The following is a 23,184-nucleotide window of genomic DNA, read 5'->3' as shown; positions in this document are numbered from 1 at the left end:
TCTTCTTTTCTAACTTTAACTGTTAAGTTTTAAATGTTGCATTTACAATGTTTTTCCATTACCAAAGTGCAGTGGCAACTGTGATTTAGCTGTAAGATTTACTGCAGCAACCAAGCTTCCTTTGACAGCATCTCCTAAACCTGCAGGCCTATTTAGAAGGCCAAGTACAACAGGCACATGGAACACCATCATCCACGAGCCAACCCTGGGCTGTCTTGCTGTCACTTCACTAATGATTGGTGAAAGTCTTGGAATCTCATCTCTAGTAGCACTGTGGCTCTGCCCTCACTCCATACTGCAGCTCAGTGTCACCTTCTCAAGCCATACTTAGGGATGCGTAATAAACTCTGGTTTTGCCAGCCAACACCCACATCCAAAGGATGACTTCTAAAAAAAAAATGGAATAGCCCTTAGTGACAATGGAGATGATCTTGATTTTCCAGGGTCGATAGCCTGCCAAATAACACAAAACGTAAAAGATTTAAATTCTCTGCCACCTCTTCTGAAAATAGTCAATGAACACTTAATTACTCCACTTGCTGAAAGTAACCTTTTGTTTAGAGCCTGTTGTGCTTTTGAGGCAAGCATGTCCTGGAGCAGAGTCGATCAACGGCTGTGAACGAACAGTACGTTACAAAGACCCAGAGAATATAATTTATCTACCACAAGTGAACTGACCGGATACCTCATCATCATTGAAGTAGCGGGAGTTACAGTTGGACCCACAAAAGAACATAAATCATATCCCAGGGGCCTTCATAATACATTGTATTTTACCATATTAGTTTTTAAACATCTGCTAAATAGATGGTTGTGTTTTGCTGGAACTCTCTAATCCTTAACAAATTGGTTCCAGTGCAGCTCGAAGTGCAAGCGCTGACAAATCTATGACTTCCCTGTAGTGAGAGTGTTGATCAGACTGAGACTTCTTTGTAGTAGGGGTGGATTGATGGCTCAGTGGTTTGTAGTGCTGCCTCACAACACCAAGGAGCTGGTCTGGGTGGGATGCTCTTCAGAGGGTCAGATTAGATTACATTTACATTACAGTGTGGAAACAGGCCCTTCGGCCCAACAAGTCCATACCGACCCGCCGAAGCGAAACCCACCCATACCCCTACATTTACCCCTTACCTAACACTACGGGCAATTTAGTATGGCCAATTCACCTGGCCCTGCACATCTTTGTGACTGTGGGAGGAAACCGGAGCACCCGGAGGAAACCCATGCAGACACGGGGAGAACGTGCAAACTCCACACAGTCAGTCACCTGAGGCGGGAATTGAACCCAGGTCTCTGGCGCTGTGAGGCAACAGTGCTAACCACTGTGCCACCGTGCAGACATGAGGGGCTAAATGGCCTCTTTTTGCATTGTAGGAATCACTCAATGATCAGAGTGATTCCACTGTAGCATGAATGTTGATCAAACTATAACTGGACAATTAAAATGAGAAAAGTCCAGGGCAGCACAAATTGTTTAGAATTAGAGTAGTGCTGGAAAAGCACAGTAGGTCAGGCAGCATCAGAGGTGCAGGAAAATAGGCGTTTTGGGCAAAATACCTTCATCAGGAATAGAGGCAGGGAGCCTCCACAGTGGAGAGATAAACGGGAAAGCCATTTATCTCTCCACCCTGGAGGCTCCCTGCCTCTATTCCTGATGAAGGGCTTTTACCTAAAACGTCGATTTTCCTGCTCCTCTGATGCTGCCTGACCTACTGTGCTTTTCCAGCACCGCTCTGATCTAAACTCTGGTTTCCAGCATCTGTAGTCCTCACTTTTGCCCAGGGCAGCATAAATGTCAGGAGTACAGAACTGCATCATCAAAAGCTAAGTAACTTGTGTGTAACTTGTTTGATCTGGTACATCATTGATCTACAAATTTTTCAAGGCTATTATCTACAAGATCTTGAGAGTAATAGTTTCAGGATTATCCACACTGCCATGTATAGGAATGATGCAGATGGTGTAACCGAAAAGATGGAACAGAATAGAGACAAGAGGAATCAGATCAGGCAAATCAGAGTCACTAGCAGGAAAAGTGGGGGGGGGGGGGGCAAAGGAAGTCTGGAAAGGATAAACAGCAGAAATGTCCAGAGGAAAATAAGTGTGCGCTAAAGGCTGACGCTACACATTATGATTTAGAACAGGGTCAACTGTTGGAATCCAAGTAAATGTGTCCTAGACAAGGATACGATCACAAAGGAACAATAACTAAAGCAAGCACACTTAAGAAGGTTCTATACACTAATGCCAGGAGTAACAAGAATAAATGAATGATCAAGAGCATTTTCCAAGATGTAGTTATGTGATATAGGCATCAGAGAACCAGCTGAACGAACACTGCTTTAGATATACAACGCTAACAGACCCTACAGGCTACTTCAAAACTTAGTGCAGCCAAGGGAAGGCGAGAACTTTGTTGTAAGAGAGGTGGTGGAGGTTTGAATGGATTTTGTTAGAAAAGACATTTGACAGGAAGAAAAAAAACCAAACACCTACTCTAGGGCATCAGGTAAGGAAAAAGGATTGGGAACAAAAGAACATTCATGAAGAAAGCATGCACAGGAACAGATGCAGATGTTATGGAGAAGTTCACATGAATATGAACAGATTGGACATACTAACAAGGTGCAATAGTATTATTCAGCCAACAATATTACAATAAGATTTGCAGATGATACAATTAACCCTGAGTTTCTAAACCCCAATTATCACTGTAAATTACAAAAGATTAATCACTGGGGGAATGTCATTCATCTCCTGGCACTCTTATCTTTCACTCAATGTGTGATCAATGTTTGCCTGGAGAAGATACGGAGTTGCAGACAGACACATTCACTTGTCAATGCAAGGAAGAGTAACTTTAAAGAGCAAAACTAAATACTGAAAGAAGGGAAATCTAAAAGAAACAACCAGAAAATGAAGCATCAGACTAGATTAGTCTGTATTAGAGAGACTGGCTGTAGAATACACCTGACCAACACTGGCACACTTTCCCTGTTCTCTTTCAAATAGTACTGCTTTATTACCGGTCATAAAGGAACAAGTGTTGTGACGCTGAGGCTAAACAAATGTGGCAGGGGAGGGAAGAAAAGAAAGCTGATGATGCAACTAGGACAAATCAAGATTTAGAGGTTCAGATTGAAAATTCAAAACAATAGGACCAACCATGACAAAAATGTAACATTCGCAAGCTGGGATACAAGTGAATATAAATGAGAAAATGGATTTTCAGTTTCAGTATTTTCTCAAGTTTCTGGAGTGGGTTTTGAACCTTCAACCTAAGCAGTCCTAGCAACAGAGCCACTACACGATACCAGAAGGAGTTCCTGACACTCACTACAGTACCTTCATACTGCATTACCGATAGGTGCCTTTAGAAAGAGTGTAAATATTAAATGTTAGGACCTGAATTTTAATACAGTCATAAAATTTTACAGCACAAAATGAGGCCCTTTGGCTCATCATGTACACACTGGTCTTCAAGTACCCCTTATCATCATTCACCTTCATTGGATGATAAGTGACCAAAGTTACGGGCCAAATGCTGGAAAATGAGATTAGAATAGTTGGGTCATGGTTTTTGATTGGTGCAGACTCTATAATACTTTCTTTTTGTGCTGTAGACCTCAATGACCATGAGTCGACGACTACTGTAGTCTCATTTTCCAGCTTTTGTCCCATAGCCTTGTGCTAAGTAATCGTCGAAATACTTCCTAAATGTTGAGCTAGCTCCCACTTCTAGCAGTCTCTACGCTCCCTTTGAGTGAGTATTAACAGCACTGTCAGGCAATGAGTTAGAGACAAAGTAGGATTTAGGGAAAGGGTCACAGTAAACAGTTTTTTTGAAAAAAAAAACATATTGCAGTGTAAATTTAAACAGTTTCTACAGACTGCAACAACCAGTCCATATTAAGTCTCCTGTTGAAAGCAGGATTATTTCTTCAGCAAAAGCTGTGTCATATCATAAATTTTATAGATGTAGAATCAATCCAAGTCATTAGCAGCATTTTTTCTTTAAACTCAAATATTTCTAAAATGGAAGACATGTTGCCAAAAGCTTCTCACCTTGCACGCATTAGGGACATACACAAGACTGTTAAATTTCAAACAAACACAACATTTTATACTACAAAGGAAAAGAGTGCAATGGTAGGTCAAGCAGACTTCGTATGGTCAAGATGTCATCATTGAGAAAGCAAGAGCAAGTCAAAAGATGCAAGGCTTGAACAAATTTCATTTGCAGAAAACAGGTTAATCATACAAATGTCTATCACTTATGTCATGTTTAAATGTGTTATGTTATGAGCTTGATTATTTTAAAATAATTGTTATTGTAGCTACTGGTGCACTGGATTATTCAGTAAGTGACACCCACAGATACACATCTTGCATTTTATTTTGAACATCTCTAGTGAATCTCCTCAAAATTATCTCTGATCCAAGGCCAACCACCACTTCAGGGAACTGAGGACCGTTACCCTTGGTATCTGCAAAAATTATTAGAGAGAGGACTTTAATCTCCCATCCCTAGCACAGTTTGGGAAGCTACATTTGGTTCAATAGACATAGATTGGGGTGGGGGTGAATCAACACTTAGGAGGTAGATTTGTCTTGGAATTTTTTAAAACTAAGCTGCATGCTTCCATTTTAACTTGCTTTTATTTGTGACACCGGTCACTGGAACATGGTCAGATGGACTGGACTCATGCACCAAATGCCTTTATTGTACCACCTATGGGACAGGAGAAGCAAAAATGCATCCACCAATTAAAGCATAAAAACACATCACATTCCCTGCACCACTGGTATTGGCGTTAGCTGCTACTCAGCTACTTTACAGCCTGATGGGCAAACAGCCAGTCGTCTTGCCTGTTGAGAAAACTTTAAGCAAGTTCACGCATTAATTTTAGAGAGGTTTCATTCTTTAATTCTGAGTGCACCATCTGAAGATCCTCAACCCTAAATCTTCTCCCAACTGTAGCTAATTTTTCAGCTCGAGGAATTTTAAATAGACAAGGACAACACGCTTTAAAAATACTGCATGGAACATTCACAGTATGTTTTAATGTAAATCTCAGCCAGGTAGTGACATATCACACCAATCAGTATCAATCATGAATAACTGCATATCTAGAGGAAGAGTCAGACTGGTCCTTGTAAGATCGGAGCTATGAAAATAGGCTTGGGTTTTTGACCATATAATTCACAGAAAGAGGATATCCAGATTCCCAAATTAGTCCCAGTGCCTTCCTCCTCCCCCAAAGACTTGCAATGTTTTCTATCCGTTCAAAGAGTTTGACAATTCTTTTAGAAAGTTACCATTGGAATCAACTTCTAAGCCCCCATTAGAGAAGTCAGCAATACTGCTGAAGGCATGAGAAACTTTAAACATGACTGTGGGTATGAATCAAGGGAACAGACTGAAGTAGGACAAGAACCAATGTTACAAAAACCTTCTCTTGACACAATGAGTGACCAACTTACAGAACAAACAACCAGATGGAGTAGATGAGTTGACAATACTCAACCCATTTAATAACAAAATGAGCACAATGATTAGGAACAATTGGAATTCTCTGGGCAGGTGCGCTGAGTTGAATGATCTTCTGCATGGCATGATCTTCTGAGCGAGCGCAGACAAGGTTTGTGAATGGAAATAAAAAGGACGTTGAGCTACACAAACAATGCACAAAATTTAACTTTATTTTTTCCCTTTTGATTTTTTTTGTCTGTTTCTCCATCTGACGAAGAGAAACTGAAATAAATTCCTCTCAGTTCTTTGTTACAAGGTTAAAACACCCAGACTTGGCAGCAGCGACAGTGTCTCCGACTTGCAGTAGTGGTGTTCCCCTCAGCCTTTCCCTCCCTCACTTCGATCGTCTGGGCAGTGTTTTGTTCTACACTGACAGATCCTGGAAAGGGGTTGGAGGGGGGGATAGGGAAAGAAAGAGTGTTGGGTCTGTTTTCTGTGAACCATTTGTGTCAGATTCGGGTCAGCAGGTGCCAGAAGCTAGAGGGTAAGACACTCTCAATCTTCTCCATCACAAAGTTGAAGGGTGCAAACAGTGTGCTGAAGAACTGCAAGACATTAAACAGCAAGGAAGCAAGTTAGAGGCATATTTTTCCACTGGAGTAACATACAGGAGCTTCATTACAAATCCACATTTTTCCTCTCCCAAAGGCATATCCCACCAAACTTTCAAGGGAAACGTATTGTTTTATTTGCAAAACTATTTGATTCCTGTTTTGTCTACTGACACTGCCGGGCTGCCCTGGAATAAATTAACGAGAGAATTAAAATGTAGAAAAGAAAACTGCAGTCTACATTCAATGGTTTCTAGTAATCTGCAAATGAGGGCTGAGAGAGTATTATTGCTCTGTTCATCTACATATTAGCAAACAAAAGAATTTCAAGCATTATTATGGGTTTTTTCCACAAGTTATTAAAATAAATGTTAGTCAGTAACCAACAGTTACTCTGCTCAATATCACATTTTTTGTACTAAGACATCCATAGAAGGAGATTTAAATGATTCCATGGTTATTTGAGACAATTGCATTCTATGGCAGCAGCAGGTGGAATCCTAGATTTCTAAGTGAATGTATTTTATCTTCTGAGCTACAGATTAAAATAAAGTCACCCAGCCTTTCTTAAATGCTTAAGAGCCAGAATTGACAACACACGTCAGACTGAGCAGAAGGTCTTTTTAGAACCCAGATGTTTTGATAAAAGAAAAATTTACTTTCCTTGAAATACTTTAGCAGTTTTTAGAATCATGCAAATAAGAACAGCTAACAATCATGGGCAATTCAAGATTAACTTTCTGTCCTTGATTTCAACCCTGGTCAGGTGGTGGTATGTTTGTCAGAATTAGAAAGCAGAGGGTTCTAATCCTGTATCAGTACACAAATCTCCACTGATGTTCCCAATGAACTATTAAGGGAGTATTGAACATTTTCCTCAGAATGTAAACATTGCAACCTTTTACTCTAAGAAATGTTTCAGACTTTTTCACAGCTCAAAGCTTGTAGCGAACAGTTCATGCAGTTGACAACTGACACCAGATTTTCGATCATGAGTCAGTTTCCTTCATGATTTTTGTGGTAACGCTAACATCTTAATGAGGATTGCTTAAACCAATCATAAGTTTGACTTTAATTAAAAACAAAACTAGAGCAGGCTGATTATACACAATATACTATACAGAAACAGGCCATTTGACCCAACTAGTCTGTGCTGGTGTCTACACTCTGTGCAAGCTTCTGCCCCATTCCATGTACATCATTTCCACTTTCCAATGTTCCTTCCTATTCCTTTTTTGCTCTTATACTCATTTAATTTTCTTTGAGAAAGTTAAAGCTATTTCCCTCAAGTACTATTTGTGATAGTGAGCCCCACCTACTAGGTACTCAGAGTGAAGAAATTTCTCCTCATTCTAGAACACAGACATAGAACAGTACAGGCCCTTCAGCTCTCGATGTTGTGCTGGCTTTTTATCCTACTCTAAGATCAAACATAATGTACATTTTAATATCACCCATGTGCCAATCCAAGAATCACTTAAATGTCCCTAATTTATCCGATTCTACTACCACTGCTGGCACTACATTCCACACACCCACCTCTCTGTGTAAACAACCAACTCTGACACCCCCCTTTAACCTTTCTACAATCACCTTAAAATTATGCCTCCTCGTGATAGACATTTCTGCCATGGAAAAACGTCTCTGGTTATCCACTCTATCTACGCCTCTCACCATTACATACACCTCTATCAAGTCACCTCTCATCCTTCTTCGCTCCAATGAGAAAAGCCCTAGTTCCCTTTCTTCATAAGACATGCCCTCCAGTCCAGGCAGCATCCTGGTAAATCCCCTCTGCACCATCTCTAAAGCTTCCACATCCTTCCTGTAAGGAGATAACCAGAACGGAACACAATATTCCAATGTTGTCTTACCAGGGATCTATAGAGCTGCAGCATAAACTCACTGCTCTTAAACTCAAACTCCCTGCTAATGAAAGCCAACTGATTTATTCGCAATTACTTGTCATTTGATATTTCAGAGGTGAGGTCTTTGTTTAAATGCTAATTTTTGCTTTAAAATAGCATTCTTGCGATTTACCCTGCTAAGGAGAAGACAAAAAGCTACAAACATGTCTTTTTCAGCAATACTCAACTACCTTGCATTGACACAGTGTAGCATCTATACATGCTGGCTGCAAACAAAAACTCGTCCAGAATCAGAATGTGAAGCTAAGAAATTTTTAAAAAAGTTTTATTGACAAAGACAAACACCAAAATAATTGGTCATTTGGTCGTACGGAATTTGAGCAATCCTGATTTAAAAAAAAAGACATGCTGAAGTTTTTTATTTGCATTTGTCTGGACAGGATCACAAGAATTCTAAATCTCAGAGAACAACAATTTATATTGCGTGAGAAGAGAGTGCTGATTGGTTGGGAAATGGTCTCTCTACTAGTCGAGTTATTGCTATTGAGATTGCAATAAGGAACAGTTAACCATTCAGGTTTTGTTTAAAGGGAGAGCAACACACACACTTGTTCATTCATTTTGCAAAAACAGGACACTGCATACAAATGCTTTAAACAAGTCAAGAAAACAATAGGGTTCCAACTCGACTTTATCTGGACTCAAATGGACAGCAAACTCCAGGTCCAGGTACCTAGATGATCTTGAAATAAAATAATAAGCAGACTGTTAAGGAGTCCAGGAAGACTCAACACACTAGCAGAAAGGACAGATAGGTGACAGGTACAATTCAAGTGAATAAATGTGAAGTAATACCTTTTAGAAAGAAGGTCATGAAATAAAAGAGCAAGCAAGGGGAGAAGAAGACATGGCATTTTGTGCTGCATAAATATCACATGAAATTTATAAAGCATTGGCTCATTAAAAGTCAATGGGCATGGTATAAAATAGGCTGCTAAATATTAGGAACTCATTTCATGCTACAAGTATAGACCAAAATCACCGCCCACTCATCAGGGGTGTTTTTTTTTTATTTTAAGGCTGAAATGCTTTGCTATGGAGAGCAGTTCATGTAGAGGCCAATGTTTCTTGTAAGGAAAATGTGGATAAATATTTTCAAAGGAAGAACATGGGGCAAGATGACTAATTTTGGATTGCAATACTTTGTTTCTGAGGAAATATTTCAGTAGAAACAAGAACAATTTCCTTTAGTGAGCTAAAGCATAAGTAACATTTTGATTTGAGACTGATATCTTCTGACCCTGATAGGTTGTGAATCACAGTGAAGTGTGATCATTATCTTAAATGAAACTACTGTCTTGCCTTGGTATTAACTCTTTGCAATCTTGGCAACTTTACAGCTGAAATCAATGCCAGATAAATTTAGTCTCACACACACACATTCATACGCAGGCACATCATAAAGTAATGAAAAAGGCCACATCACAGTTAATAAGGAACAGCATAAGACCTTCTGGCCCACTGTGTCTGCACTGGCTCTTTAGAAGAGACCCCCAATTAGTTTCTTCCCTTTGGTCTCTCTCTGAAGATCTACTATTTTTTCCACTCAAAATATTCCTTTCCTTGGGTGTCACTGGCTAGACCAGGGTAGCTACCCTAGAGAAAATGGTGGTGAGCTACTTTTTTGAACCACTGCAATTCATCCGATGTAGGGACATGCACAGTACTATTAGAAAGGGAGTTCCAGGATTTTTACTCAGCAACATTGAAGGAAGAGTTATTTAGGTCCAAGTCAGGATAGTGTTTGACTTGAAGGGAGATTTGGCAGTGGTGTTCCCATGTATCTGGTACCCTTGTCCTTCTAATGATAGAGATTATGGATTTGGAAGGTTCGACGAAGGAGCTTTGGCAAGTTGCTACAGTGCATCTTCTAGATGGCACATACTCTTGCACTGTGCACTAGTGAAGGGAGTGAATGATCCATATGGTACAAGGGATGCCTATCAATACAGTGTCTCTATCTTGGATGGTGTCAAACTTCTCCTTGAGTGTTATTGGAGCTGCACCCATCCAGGGAAGTGGAGCCTGTTCCATCACACTCTTGAATTGTGCCTTGTAGATAATGTATAAGCACTGGGGAGTCAGGAGGTGAGTCACTCAAGCCCCTTTTGATAATTATTATGGAATTAGATTACACCACCTTTCAAGGATGGCATTCCACATCGCACAACATGCCCCGTTAAATAAATAACCCTCCCCAGGCTATTTTAAATGTGTTCTCTGGTTTCAGACCATATTATTAATGGAAACAGTCTCTTCCTACTTGATCCAAAAAAAAATCACTATTTCAAGTGCCCATTGAATGTATAGATTCGAGGGGAGAACAGTGCTAGCTGCTCCAGTGGCTTCAGAGTATTGAAGTCCCTCAGTCCTGCTATCTTTCAGCTAAATCTCCTCAGCACCTCAACTGCTTTGGCAATGCTTCCCAAGATGTAGTACCCAGAAACAGACACTAAACTCAAGTTCTTCATGAGGTTCTAAACCAGTGGTTTAGAAAGGTTCAGTATATCTGCACTTAGTTGTTCAATTGGAAACATCTATATCTAACACTGATATTCAAAATCCTGGAAAGACATTTCAACCACTAAATGAGATCTGCAGGATCCAACTTAAAATAGATTTAAGATTTTAACAGAGTGGAACTTCCATATGTTGTGTCTACATAATTAAATGCTTGTGTTATTATAAACCAGATATGATGAAATTGTTCAATAAGGAAGTGATAAAAATGTTTTCATTTGTACAGAGTCCAAATTAGCTGCCACAGATGAAAGATCACTCAGAAATTCAGGAAAAAACATCGCTACTCAAAACGAGATGGTGAAACTTGCTGCAAAAACTGCAAGAACATAGACGTAGAAGCAGTCTGCTCTACAATTTAATTTGATCATGGTTGATCATCCATCTCAATAACATTTTCCTGTGCTACCCTGTATCTATTAATATCACTAGTATTCAGAAATCTATTGATGCACATCTTGAACAGAGTCAGTGACTGAGTTTCTACTAGAAATACTGAGGTGTGTACTTTGGAGGAATTTAATGGGAAGTTAAATAAACAAAAGGGAGAAAGGAATAGCACAGGTTGAGATAAGGAAGTGTGTGAGGAGCCAATGTGCTGAGTACAGACCAGCAACACTCCTTCTAAACTAGCCGCTCTGAGGCTGTGCATTCCAACTGGTGTACCAATGCACTGACTTTCAAAAGTTGATAATGTGCATGAACTTCAGGAATCTGCACAACGAGCGAGCATTACAAACTAGTTGGTTCTGTGCTGAAAATTCCAGATATAAAAAATTCTGCACACTTCCTGCTTGTCTGCTCTATTACCAAGAACACTTCCTTTGCCGTCCGTAACATTTGCTGCTTCCATCTTTTCTCTTTCTCCTAGCCAATAAAACTTGAATCTACGTCAAGTCTCAAATATTCCAACAGGTTAATGTAAAAACAAAAAAAAAGGGATACTGGAAATCTGAAACAAAAATAAAGAGCTGGAGAAACTTAGCAGGTCTGGCAACAACTGCAAAAACAAAACAGGGTCAATGCATTGGGTCCGATAATCATATGTCCCTACTGGACTCTGAGTGATCAAAGCATTTCGGGGGAAAAGCTGCAACGTTTTTGTTCATGTTGGTAAAGCAGGTTCTTGCCCAGAGAAAGAAGTAGATGAACATAAAACAGAAAAGAAATTGAGTTTTTTGCTTAATAATCTTGTGACTACTGATGACACAGCTATTAAATGAACTTTGTATATTTTTTTCTCAGCAAAATAGCAACTCTCCTGCCTTCCCAACACTGCTCTGTTTGTTAGACCTGATTGTGATCAGCCTTTGCCCAGATTATTATCTCCTGACATCTGTCCTGAATTAGACCATCTTTGAGGATTTGACTCCCCAGGGCTGTTGTGGCAGAGTGGTTGTGCCTCTACTTCTGGACCAGGAGGCCCAGATTCTAGTCTCACCTGTTCCAGAGGTGCGTAAGGACCATCTCTGAATAGGTTGATTAGAAAATAAAGTATTATGTGATGCCCCAGTCTATGAATGATACACTGCAGGAGGCAACCATTTGGCCCATTGTGCCAGTTCTGGATTTTCAAGTTGCTCCTGAGAGAACAGCCACTGAAAGTAGTACTTACTGCCAAGATTTATAACCACTTAAGACTAGAAATGAAACTTAGGATTGCCAGGTGGAAGATTTCATTCCTTCAAAATAAAAGATAATAAGACAGAGGACGATTATAACTGGAACAATACTGCTACTTATATTGTAATTTTCCCGATGGGGTGGAATTCTGTTATAAAACACAGATGGCCTTATTTAAATTATTCACTGTTCTCATCTCCTGACCCAGTATTTTCATGCAGGGTATTTCTTACACTTATTGTCTCATTTTGATAAAAATCTAATCTCTAATGGCAGAGTGCAAAAAAAACCCGTGTTTTCCCATTAATCATACAAGGTCTCAAACCCAAGCCATGCAGAGATAAGCAATTATTTTGTACTACAGCATGAGCAGAATTGGTTTCTTCCACACAACAAACCAGCACTGAAGGAGAGGAGAAAGTTACATAGATCTGGTTCCGGAGGCTGCTCTGGTTAGTTTCACATTGGTCAACAAGTGGAGTCAGCACATTCAAGAGAGTTCTTTTCTAACCTCTTCCCCCACCCCACAACAACTCATTTTCTTTGGGATTGTGGGACTTGGGTCATTAACTATCTCCCCGCTTCGACCAATCTTTGAGAAGATAAGATTTATTACAGAATTACCAGCGGCCCCACAGGCACTGTCCCTCTGCTTTATTTCACACACCAATGCACGTTACAAACATGTGCTGAGCACTGACAAAATCTGACTGCTGTCATCCACACATCCAGCAAGCTGAATGGTACATTGCTACTAACTGGCACCAAAATGCTTGTTCACACCAGAAGGTATGATGAGGTTTGTTCCTATTTAGAAAATAAAGCTTTAACTCCATGTTTCCTTTCACTGCCTGACGCTCCTGAGTAGAAGGCTCAGTGGGGCATTCATCCTGGGGCTGGTAGCAGTCCTGCATGTGCCCATTACAGAGCTATGGTGCTGACAGGAACTGCCTTCTAATCAGATGGACCACTCAAGAGACCACTTCCTTCCAGTGCGGGGCTTATTCCTGATATATTGGCTACCCCATCTCATCTGTTCAGGGACAAACTGTTTATTTTTCTCTCTCTTCCCTCTTCATGTCCCACACACATTATTTTCTGCTCTCAGCGAATCATGGGAATATTTAAAAGCCTGTCACTTCTTTGAAATAATGTTTCACATTCTCCTTCAGTTTAATCTTTTATCTAATCTTTCCCTCTTAGCTAGTTTTCGGCATAGAGAACCCTTACTAACAACACTGAATTGTCAGCTGGGATTTTGTGCTCAACACTCTAGAGAGGAACTTCAACCCACGACCTTGTGATTCACAGGTGCGAGTGCTACCCATTGAGCACGGCTAACAAGTAATTTGGTAAAGAAAGGTAAGGTATCATCATGGATCTTGATCATTATACGGATCAGAATCCGGCCATTTGGGCCAAAGATTATGTGGCAGCTTTTATATTCCACATAATTCTTTTCCCATCATTCTTCAATTAAATATCAAAAATCTTGCCTCCCTTCTCTTTATTATGCTTAAACATTCAAATTGTTTCTGCATGCAGAGCTTTCAGACAAAATGCTCCACATTCCAAGAGAATTAATGCGTTCTGGATTTGTTTTTCAACTGATCCTATTCTGGAATCAATGGTACATTCCTTTGTTCTGGATTTCCTTACTGCAGGGAACAGTCATGCCTCATTGTGGGGGCTTCCAGCCTTCTACACATGGGCACTACTACAGTGGCCTGCTGCACTGCTGTTTCATTGTTATATGTATGTCATTTTGCTCATTAATTCAATCAATGCCTGTCCACATGCCCGAGAGATCACGATCTTTGTGACTACCAATTATGGAGGTCAAGTTGGTCTATTTCAAAGCATCTTGGGGGAGTTTTAAGAATAATAAATCCTAGGTTGCAGCAGTGACTAGACTTCAAGGCGTACTGCTATGGCCAAAAAGTGGAGTTCCCCTACTGCCCTGGTTTACATTTAACTCTCAAAAAAACACAAAAGAGGAAGTTTATAATTATTTACTACACTGCAGCTTTTAAGATCCTATTGTATTCTTGTTGTTTGTCCTGTTCTTATTATTAAAACTGCAACAACAGTCCAAATGTTCATCGGCTTGGTGATGTATTGAGGTTATGAAAGGCACTACATAAATGCAGGTTCTGTCTTCATAATCATACCAACAAACCTTCACAAACCTTGCAAAAATCATACCAAGCAACAACTCAGCCAACTAATGCAAACGCAAATTCAGATAAGGAAGTGGTCCTCTAATTCAGTCACAGAGAGTTTAGAAGAGAAGAAAACTAACTGCGGTTGGAATTATGTCCCAGGATTACCTCAACATAAATGCTACAAGGTTTATCAACTGTCTGCCAGCTTCTCCGAGAAGGCGAGCTGCTTTTGCATAAACACAGACGGTGATTTGTGCAACCATGTATACGACAGAGTGTTATTTTCTAATGTGGCGACAGTTCTCAAATCCAAAGAATTGCATTAACCGTTTTGATGCAGAAAGTTAGAGCCGCAGCTAATTTGAAGCTCCATACCAATTCACATACAGCTCAGATCAGATTCATACAGCCACCATAGTGGTTAAAAATTCAAGAAAAGAAAGCTGTGTGTATAAACATTCTTCATAAAAAGGCAGCTTAAACATTTAGATTTCATCCTTTTATTGTTTTCCTTTCATGGAGCTATTCAGAAGGTTTCCACCATAATCATATTCACAAATCGAATGCATGACTGTTAGTTCCCTGTTCACCTTTTGTTAAATTAATTCCCATAATAGTTATAGGTCTAAACAAGGTCTGATATAATGAAGCCCCATCATGTGTATTAATGGAAAAAAAAAGCTTTTCAAGCCCATTTCCCCATTCAATAAAATCATGGCTCACTTTCTACATCAAACCCTACTGTTCTTCAGGGAAGGAAACCCACCATTCTCACCTGGTCTGGCTGATATGCAACTCCAAACCCACAGCAACATGGTTGATTCTCACCTGCTCTCCGAAATGACCTAGCAAGCCATTCAGTTGTATGAATCAAATTTCGGAGGAATGAAATCGGACAGATCACCTGACATCATCCTCGGCAGCGGAAAAGACAATAGCAGAAACAGGTGGAGCAAACAGGTTTGAGGGGATGAATGGCCTATTCCAGTTCCTACTTCTTATGCTCTTATGTCAGTCTTCAATGTATTCACTGACTCGGCACCCAGAATCATTCCAAAGCTTCAGGATCCCTGAGTGAAGAAATTTCTCCTTATCCATGCCCGAAGTGAAACAATGATTCCAGAATTCTTGAGTCTCCAATCAGAGAAACTACCTCTCAGGGTAAATAAGAACAAGAGATGTTGTAGAGCCAAGACAGTTCTATGGGGTTAAGGTACTGATTGACCATGATCTTAACAAATAATGAGAATAGGCTCAAGTGACTGAGGGACCTCCCCAACCCAAAAACATAAAATCCATCAGCCTGAATGCGTACTCCTTCCGATCCATCATAAAGAGCAATGGTGTGTTTCTCAATTCCAGTTTCTGGCATTATTAATTTATTTATTTATGCTGGTTACAAAACAGATTAGACTTAAGTGAGTACCTGGAAATTTCACTACCAATACTTACAGCCTTAGCAAAAACGCCCATGAGTTCTGGAAACTGATGTGTGAGGAGCGCCAGCATCGCAGTAAACGAACACAGTCCAGCTGTGAACAAGATGAAGAATGGGAGCTCCTTCTTTGGATAAACTGACACTTCATGGAAAGCTAGACAAGAACAAAGCATAGCCCTTCATTGTAAAAAGTGCCTTACAACTTGATCAATAGCATAGTCTTTGTTCACGTATCACAAGTAACATTGACATGGCTACATTTATTGCCGGTTATCTTTATGAGGAAAATGTGAACATGGTGGTCCTTTATTTCAATCGAGGGTTTAGGATGAGAGGTAATCTTATTGAAACATATAAGATCTTGAGGAGGCTTGACAGGGTTGATGCTGCAAGAATGTTTCCTCATGTGGGAGAGTCCAAAACTAAATAATGGACACAGTTTAAAAGATCAAGGACTTCGCACTTAAGTTGGAGATGAGGAAGATTTTTTTTTCTTCTGACAGGGTCATAAGTCTTTGGAACTCTCTTCCAAAGAGCAGTGAAGGCAGGATTATTGAACATCTTTCAGGCAGAGGTAGGTGGAATCTTAACTGAGGCAGTCAATAGTTATCGGAGACAGGCAGAAATGTGGAATAAAAACCATCTAGTCGAACAGTGAAGTTTGTGGGAGAGGGGTCTCCAAATGGCTACATCCTTCATCTAATTCATCTATTCATATATGGATCCATTTGGATAACATTCGCCTACACAGCCCATTTAGTCCCTCTTTCATAGTTGATCTGTGTTTGAACTCTAAAAGCCTATCTTCATTCTTTTTAACATCTTTTGTCTGGTGGAAATCTGTGCCAGACTGAAAGTCTTAAGTCAGGTCGCATCCACAGCTTGTTATAGCACAGAGTTTCACACTTTTGGAATTATTTGACAGTTTTCAATATCCCTCCAAAATGGCCTGGTTTTGAAATTCTGTTGTCCGCATGGAAAAAAAGTCATCTTCCTGTCATCTTCAAAATTCTAAAAATCTCAATTAAACCACTCCATGGCTTCTAAATTAACCTTCTATTTCAGGGAATTTGTATAATCACTCCACATAACCTAATACTTGGGAGACCTGGTAACATACTGGTGAATCCACAGCACACTCCTTTTCAAGCTGTTTATATTCCAAGGGACAGTGGTCAGAACTGGTCACAGATGATGTATTAACATGGGCTTTGTAAAGCTGTAGGCAAACATCCGGCCCTTTATTTTTATACCTTAAGTTAAAGTGCTTAACACTCTGGTAGCTTTTTAATTTTTTTCTGTTCTTGTTAATTATTAAGCATATTTATATTTCTTGTGCCTTTGACCAAGAGCTAGCTGGTTCAATTTGCTAACTGCTTGCAATGTTGAGTTTAAGCAGATAACCCGGTACCTCAGTCTCAGCCCAGTGAAGTTTTAAATGATTCTTAATGATTTAGCAGGCAGACTAAAGTCTTAATCCTTGTTATTTTGACCTCCCTAAATTGTAAAACAGTTCCATACAATGTAGTCAGTAATTTGAACCAAAACCATTCTGTTCCATTGCAAGTGCATGTAAGTGCAACATAAGCTTTGTGTTCATCTAAATTGCAACAGGCTTGATCCAAAGGTGTTACCATTTTTGTATAAACAATACGGAATTCAGGACAAAAAACTTAGGTGAAGATTTGCCCAAACTAGCAGACAATTGCTACCCTACGATCTCTCAGACACAAGCCTAAACAGACAAAGAGAAATCTATTTCTTCTCCAATAGTTGCTGCGTCTCTCAAGAAAGATGAGAAAATCAAAATCAAAATCAAGACGCTGCTTGACTGCAGTCATTGCACCAAAATTCCTGGAACAAGGCATTTTTTCAGAGAACTTAATTGGTCAAAGAAAGTAAACGCCAAATGACTCCTTGTGTGGCTATAGTTGTGTTCTCATCTGGAGTATTACCATATCAAGATCATAATCTCGTTAATCATTTTGGCTGAGAGAACACTCAATCAGGAACAAACAGTTTTCAATCTTTTACCTTCTGTTCTAATAAATGGTTACACCTGAAACTTTAACCTGCAAGTTCTGTTTCAGACACTGATGAACTGATTAATTATTTTCAAGGGTGATTAGTTCTGACTCATTTTTCTTGCTTGCTTGTAAACATTGCTCAATAATCTCACATAATATTGCAAATTACTCACAAATTGCTGTTCTTTCTCATTTTTCTTTTTAGCTCGATATTTATGGAAAAGTTAGGAAATGCCAAAATTAACGGCAGGATCCATTTAACATTTTTTGCTTCCTGGTCAGCAGCCACTGAGAGTGGTTGACTGACAAACTGCCAGGCAGGAATGACTATTACACCCTTGGCCACAGATGGAAAGTGTGAGGAGGGAGTGGGGCAAGGTGGGGGGTGAAATTGAGAAAGGTACTTAGGTAGCTTATAAGTATCTGACTGCAGTGAGTGTCCAACGGGCTTGCTGTGGGTGGGGGTGGGGTGGATGTGTGTGTGGGGTGGTGGAAGGGAGGAGAGAGTGAGACATCTGCGGGGATTAACAAGGAAATTCTCCTGCTCCCTCAGGTATTTACAACACTTGGATTCAGCTATCTCTCATTTCTTGGTCCTTCAGTTGATGGGTCTCGGCGAATCTGGAAAACCTACCAATAGTCATGGAGCTTCAAACAAAACTGTAGAACAAAGAACCTTACAGCACAGGAACAGGCCCTTCAGCCCTCCAAGCCTGCGCTGATCCAGATCCTCTATCTAAATCTTCCGCCTATTTTCTAAGGATCTGTGTCCCTTTGCTCCTGCTCATTCGTGTATCTGTCCAGATACGTCTTAAATGATGCTATCGCTCATGCTCCTACCACCTCCACTGGTAACGCATTCCAGGCACCCACCACCCTCTGCATAAAGAGCTTTCTATGCACATCTCCCCTAAATGTTTCCCCTCTTATTTTGAACTCGTGACCCCGAGTAATTGAGCTCTCAACACTGGGAAAAAAATGTTTCTTGCTATCCACCCTGTCTACACCTCTTCTTATGATTTTGTAGGCTTCAATCAGGTTCCCCCTCAACTTCCGTCTTTCCAATGAAAATAATCCTAAACTACTCAACCTCTCCTCATAGCTAGCACCCTCCATACCTGGTAACATCCTGGTGAACACCCTCTGTACCCTCTCTAAAGCATCCACATCCTTTTGGTAATGTGGCGACCAGAACTGTATGCAGTATTCCAAATGTAGCCGAACCAAAGTCTTATACAACTGTAACATGACCTGCCAACTCTTGTACTCAATACCCCATCCGATGAAGGAAAGCATGCCATATACCTTCATGACCACACTACTGACCTGCATTGCCACTTTCAGGGACCAATGGACCTGAACACCCAGATCTCTTTGCACATCAATTTTCCCCAGGACTTTTCCATTTACGACATAGTTTGCTCTGGAACTGCATCTTCCAAAATGCATCACCTCACATTTGTCCAGATTGAACGCCATCTGCCATTTCTCTGCCCAACTCTTTAATCTATCTATATTCTGCTGTATTCTCTGACAGTGCCCTTCACTATCTGCTACTCCACCAATCTTAGTGTCATCTGCAAACTTGCTTATGAGGCAACCTACACCTTCTTCCAAATCATACACAACAGCACAGATTCCTGTGGGACACCACTTGTCACAGGTCTCCATTTTGAGAAGCTCCCTTACACTACTACTCTGTCTCCTGTTGTCCAACCAGTTCTCTATCCATCTAACTAGAACACCCTGGGCCCCATGCGACTTCACCTTCTTCATTAGCCTACATGGAGAACTTTATCAAATGCCTTACTAAAGTCCATGTACATCCCTTTCCTATTCAATCAACTTTGTGACCTCTTCAAAGAATTCTATTAGGTTTGTAAGACATGACCTTCCCTGCACAAAACCATGCTGCCTATCACTGATAAGCCCATTTTCTTCCAAATGGATATACATCATATCCTTTAGTATCTTCTCCAGTAGCTTCCCTACCAGGTTCACAGGTCTGTAATTACTTGGATTATCCCTGGTACCCTTCTTAAACAAGGGCACAACATTAGCAATTCTCCAGTGCTCTGAGACCTCCCCCCATGTTCAAGGATGCTGCAAACATATCTGTTAAAGCCCCAATTGTTTCCTCTCTCGCTTCCCTCAGTAACCTGGGATAGATCTCATCCAGACCTGAGGACTTGTCCACGTTAATGTTTTTTTGAATACACAACATTTGCTCCCTCCTTATGCAGACCTCATATACAGTAATTAAAGATCTATCCCTAACCTCAAAGTCTGCTATGTTCCTCTCCTCTGTGAATAGCGATGCAAAGTACTCATTAAGAATTTCACCCATTTTCGCTGACTCCATGCATATCTTCCCTCCTTTGTCCTGGAGTGTGCCAGCCTTTCCCTAGTTACCTTCTTGCTCCTTATATATGAATAAAAGGCTTTGGGGTTTTCCTTAACCTAGCTTGCTAAGGATATCTCATGACCCCTTTAAGTCCTCTTAATTCCTCGTTTCAGATCGGTCCTCCATTCCTGATATTCTTCCAAGGCTTCAGCTGTCTTCAGTCACCTAGACCTTATTTTTCCTCTTAGCTAGTTTCAATTTCACCGGTCATCCATGGTTCCCTAATCTTGCCATTTCTATCCCTCATTTTCACAGGAACAGGCCTCTCCTGCATGCTAATCAACCTCTCTTTAAAAGCCTCCCACATATCCAATGTGGATTTCCCTTCAAACAGCTGCTCCCAATCTCTATTCCCCAGCTCCTGCTGAATTTTGGTACAGTTGGCCTTCTCCCAATTTAGCACTCTTCCTTTAGGATCATGCTTGTCTTTGTCAGTGAGTATTCTAAAACTTAAGGAATTGTGTAACTGTAATGTGGAGGTGTACAGCTTCATTAAAATCTGTATCAGAAATCCACCTATGCAGAGAGCAAGTTAGTCACCACCACCACCAACCCCAATAAAAGACCATAAGGTACAGCAGAATGAGGTCATTTGACCCCTCCATTAGATCTGCCATTTGATCATGACTGACATATTTCGCAATCCCATTCTCCCGCCTTTTCCCTGTAACCCTTCATTGCCTTACTAGTCAAAAATCTATCTTAAATACAGTAAATAACTTGACCTCCACAGCCTCCTGTGGCAGTGAATTCCACAGACTAACCATGCTCTGGCTGAAGAAATTCCTCCTCATCTCAGTTCTACAGGGTCATGCCTTCACTCAGAATATGTCCTCGGGTCCTCGTCTCTCCAACTACTGGAAACATCTTGACCACATCCACTCTACCTGGGCCCCTCAGTATTCTGAAAGTTTCAAGCAGATTCTCCCTCCACTTTTCTAAACTCCATGAGTATAGACCCAGAATCCTCAGATGTCAAGTCTGTCACCCCTGAGATCATTTTTGTAAACCTCCTCTGGACTCCCTTTCCTGAAGAAGGGCCTGTGCCCGAAACGTCGAATCTCCTGTTCCCTGGATGCTGCCTGACCTGCTGTGCTGTTCCAGCAATAAAGTTTCAACTTTGATCTCCAGCATCTGCAGACCTCACTTTCTCCTCTGGACTCTCTCCAAGGCCAGCTCATCGTTTCTTAGATATGTAGCTCAAATTGCTCCCAATACTCCAAATGCTGTCTGACCAGAGCCTTATACAGCCTCCACAGTACACCTCTGCTCTTGATTTCTAGTTCTCTTGGAATGAATGCAAATATTGCATTTGCTTTCGTAATGGTCAGTTGAACCTTCATGTTAACCTTTGTGCTTCAGATTTCTGAAGCCTTTCCTAGTTTAGAAAACAGTCTACACCTTTATTCTTCCTAATAAAGAGCATTACCTCCCATTTTCCCCACAATGTATTCCATCTGCCATTCCTTTGCCTGTTCTCCTAGCCTACAAGTCCTTCTGCAGCTTCCCTGTTTCCCCAACACTACCTGCCCATCCACCTATTATTGTGCTATTGGTCGATAATGAAGGGCTTTGATAAGATGAATAGGGATAATTTCCTCTCGTCAGTAGCTATATCATATAAATTTAAGATAAATCAACAAAGGTCGTGCATATTTTGTTTAATACAGTTATTTTGGCATGAATATAAACTTGGTCAGAATAACAGTGGCGGTAATAAAAGGAAATGGATTAATTATCTGGAATTTACGATACAGAACCTACTCTTTCCTACTCTACTTCCTCTCATCCTATTCTATTCACTTGCCCAACATGTAGAATTGGGCTTTCCATTTAATGCACTAACCTGAACAATTATACCTGGTAACAAGTTTCACATTCGCACCATTCCTCAAATAAAGAATTGCTCTTAAATTCCCTGTTTGATTTATTACTCATTGTTTTATATTTACTACTACTAATTCTGAACTCCTTGAAGTGGAAAGATCACCTCAATGCCAAACTTATCAAGCACAGTCTTAACTTTAGTGACTTCTACCAGGTTATTGAGATCTGATCATTTTTTTAAAAGAGAGAAGAGCAAAAACCCAAGCTTGAATAGTTTACTTGTTTTTTTTTCAAAAAGCGAGTGGTCAAGCTCTTCAATGAGCAGACACAGGCACCGTAACTGGTCCCATTCTGTGATAGGGCATCCTATCATCCTAAGCAATTGGGAAAATTTAGAGAGAAGACTGTGGTGTTCAGATCCATCAAGAAGAAACTGAATGTTTTACTGTCATTTCCCCATCCATTCAATTAAAAGCAGCATGGTGGCTCAGTGGTTAGCAGCGCTGCCTCACAGCACCAGGGTCCCAGGTTCAATTCCAGCCTCAGGTGACTGTCTGTGTGGAGTTTGCACATTGTCCCAGTGTTTGCGTGGGTTTCCTCCGGGTGCTCCGGTTTCCTCCCACAGTCCAAAGATGTGCAGGTCAGGTGAATTGGCCATGCTAAATTGCAAATAGTGATAGGTACATAGTCAGAGAAGGATGGGTTACTCTTCGGAGGGTCGGTGTGGAATTGTTGGGCTGAAGGGCCTGTTTCCACACTGTAGGGAATCTAATCTAACTGAAAAAAAAGGTTGGACACTTCCCTTTCAGTTCTTTTAAGTGTTGTTCTTATGTTGAAAATAACAGGATTAAGTGATCTACATTATAATTTCAATTTTCAACCCAGCTTATGACTGTAATTGTGTACAGAAGAGGAGGAAGCAATACAGCTGCCAGAATTGTTGGTATTTTTTAAACTGGGTGGTAGCCTGCCACATTTCCAATTTTCTTCACTCAGGCTGCGGTTAAAATATGGAACTCTGTTTCGTATGGATATCAGAGAAAGTAAGGACTGCAGATGCTGGAGATCAGAGCTGAAAATGTGTTGCTGTGAACCCAGCTTATGACTGAGTTCAGTCCCAACCCTCGAACTCAGCACCACCTTCCTAACCTGCAATCCTCTTCCTGAC

At 40.5% G+C, this 23,184-nt stretch overlaps 1 protein-coding gene across 3 annotated transcripts in view; it reads right to left on the bottom strand.

Moving 5' to 3' along the window:
• Positions 1-5,680: 5,680 nt before the first annotated feature.
• LOC122563035 (suppressor of tumorigenicity 7 protein homolog) overlaps positions 5,681-23,184 on the bottom strand; it is a 167,422-nt gene continuing 149,918 nt past the window's right edge. For 2 of the 3 annotated variants that reach the window (XM_043716363.2, XM_087973440.1), the window contains exons 14-15: positions 15,773-15,912; positions 5,681-6,078 (exon numbers count right to left, since the gene is read on the bottom strand). In XM_043716363.2, the coding sequence (XP_043572298.1) occupies positions 5,983-6,078; positions 15,773-15,912 (236 nt within the window). In that variant the 3' untranslated portion in view covers positions 5,681-5,982. The remainder of the gene's footprint in view (positions 6,079-15,772; positions 15,913-23,184) is intronic. The other variant, XM_087973441.1, reaches the window with a different exon arrangement.

Source organism: Chiloscyllium plagiosum, unplaced genomic scaffold (genome assembly GCF_037043375.1).
Source record: "Chiloscyllium plagiosum isolate Xiang-an unplaced genomic scaffold, Cpla_swu_hap1 HiC_scaffold_26, whole genome shotgun sequence".
Lineage (NCBI taxonomy): Eukaryota > Metazoa > Chordata > Chondrichthyes > Orectolobiformes > Hemiscylliidae > Chiloscyllium > Chiloscyllium plagiosum.
The sequence above is the reverse complement of the archived record's forward strand: the minus strand, read 5'-3'. Positions and strand labels throughout refer to the sequence as shown.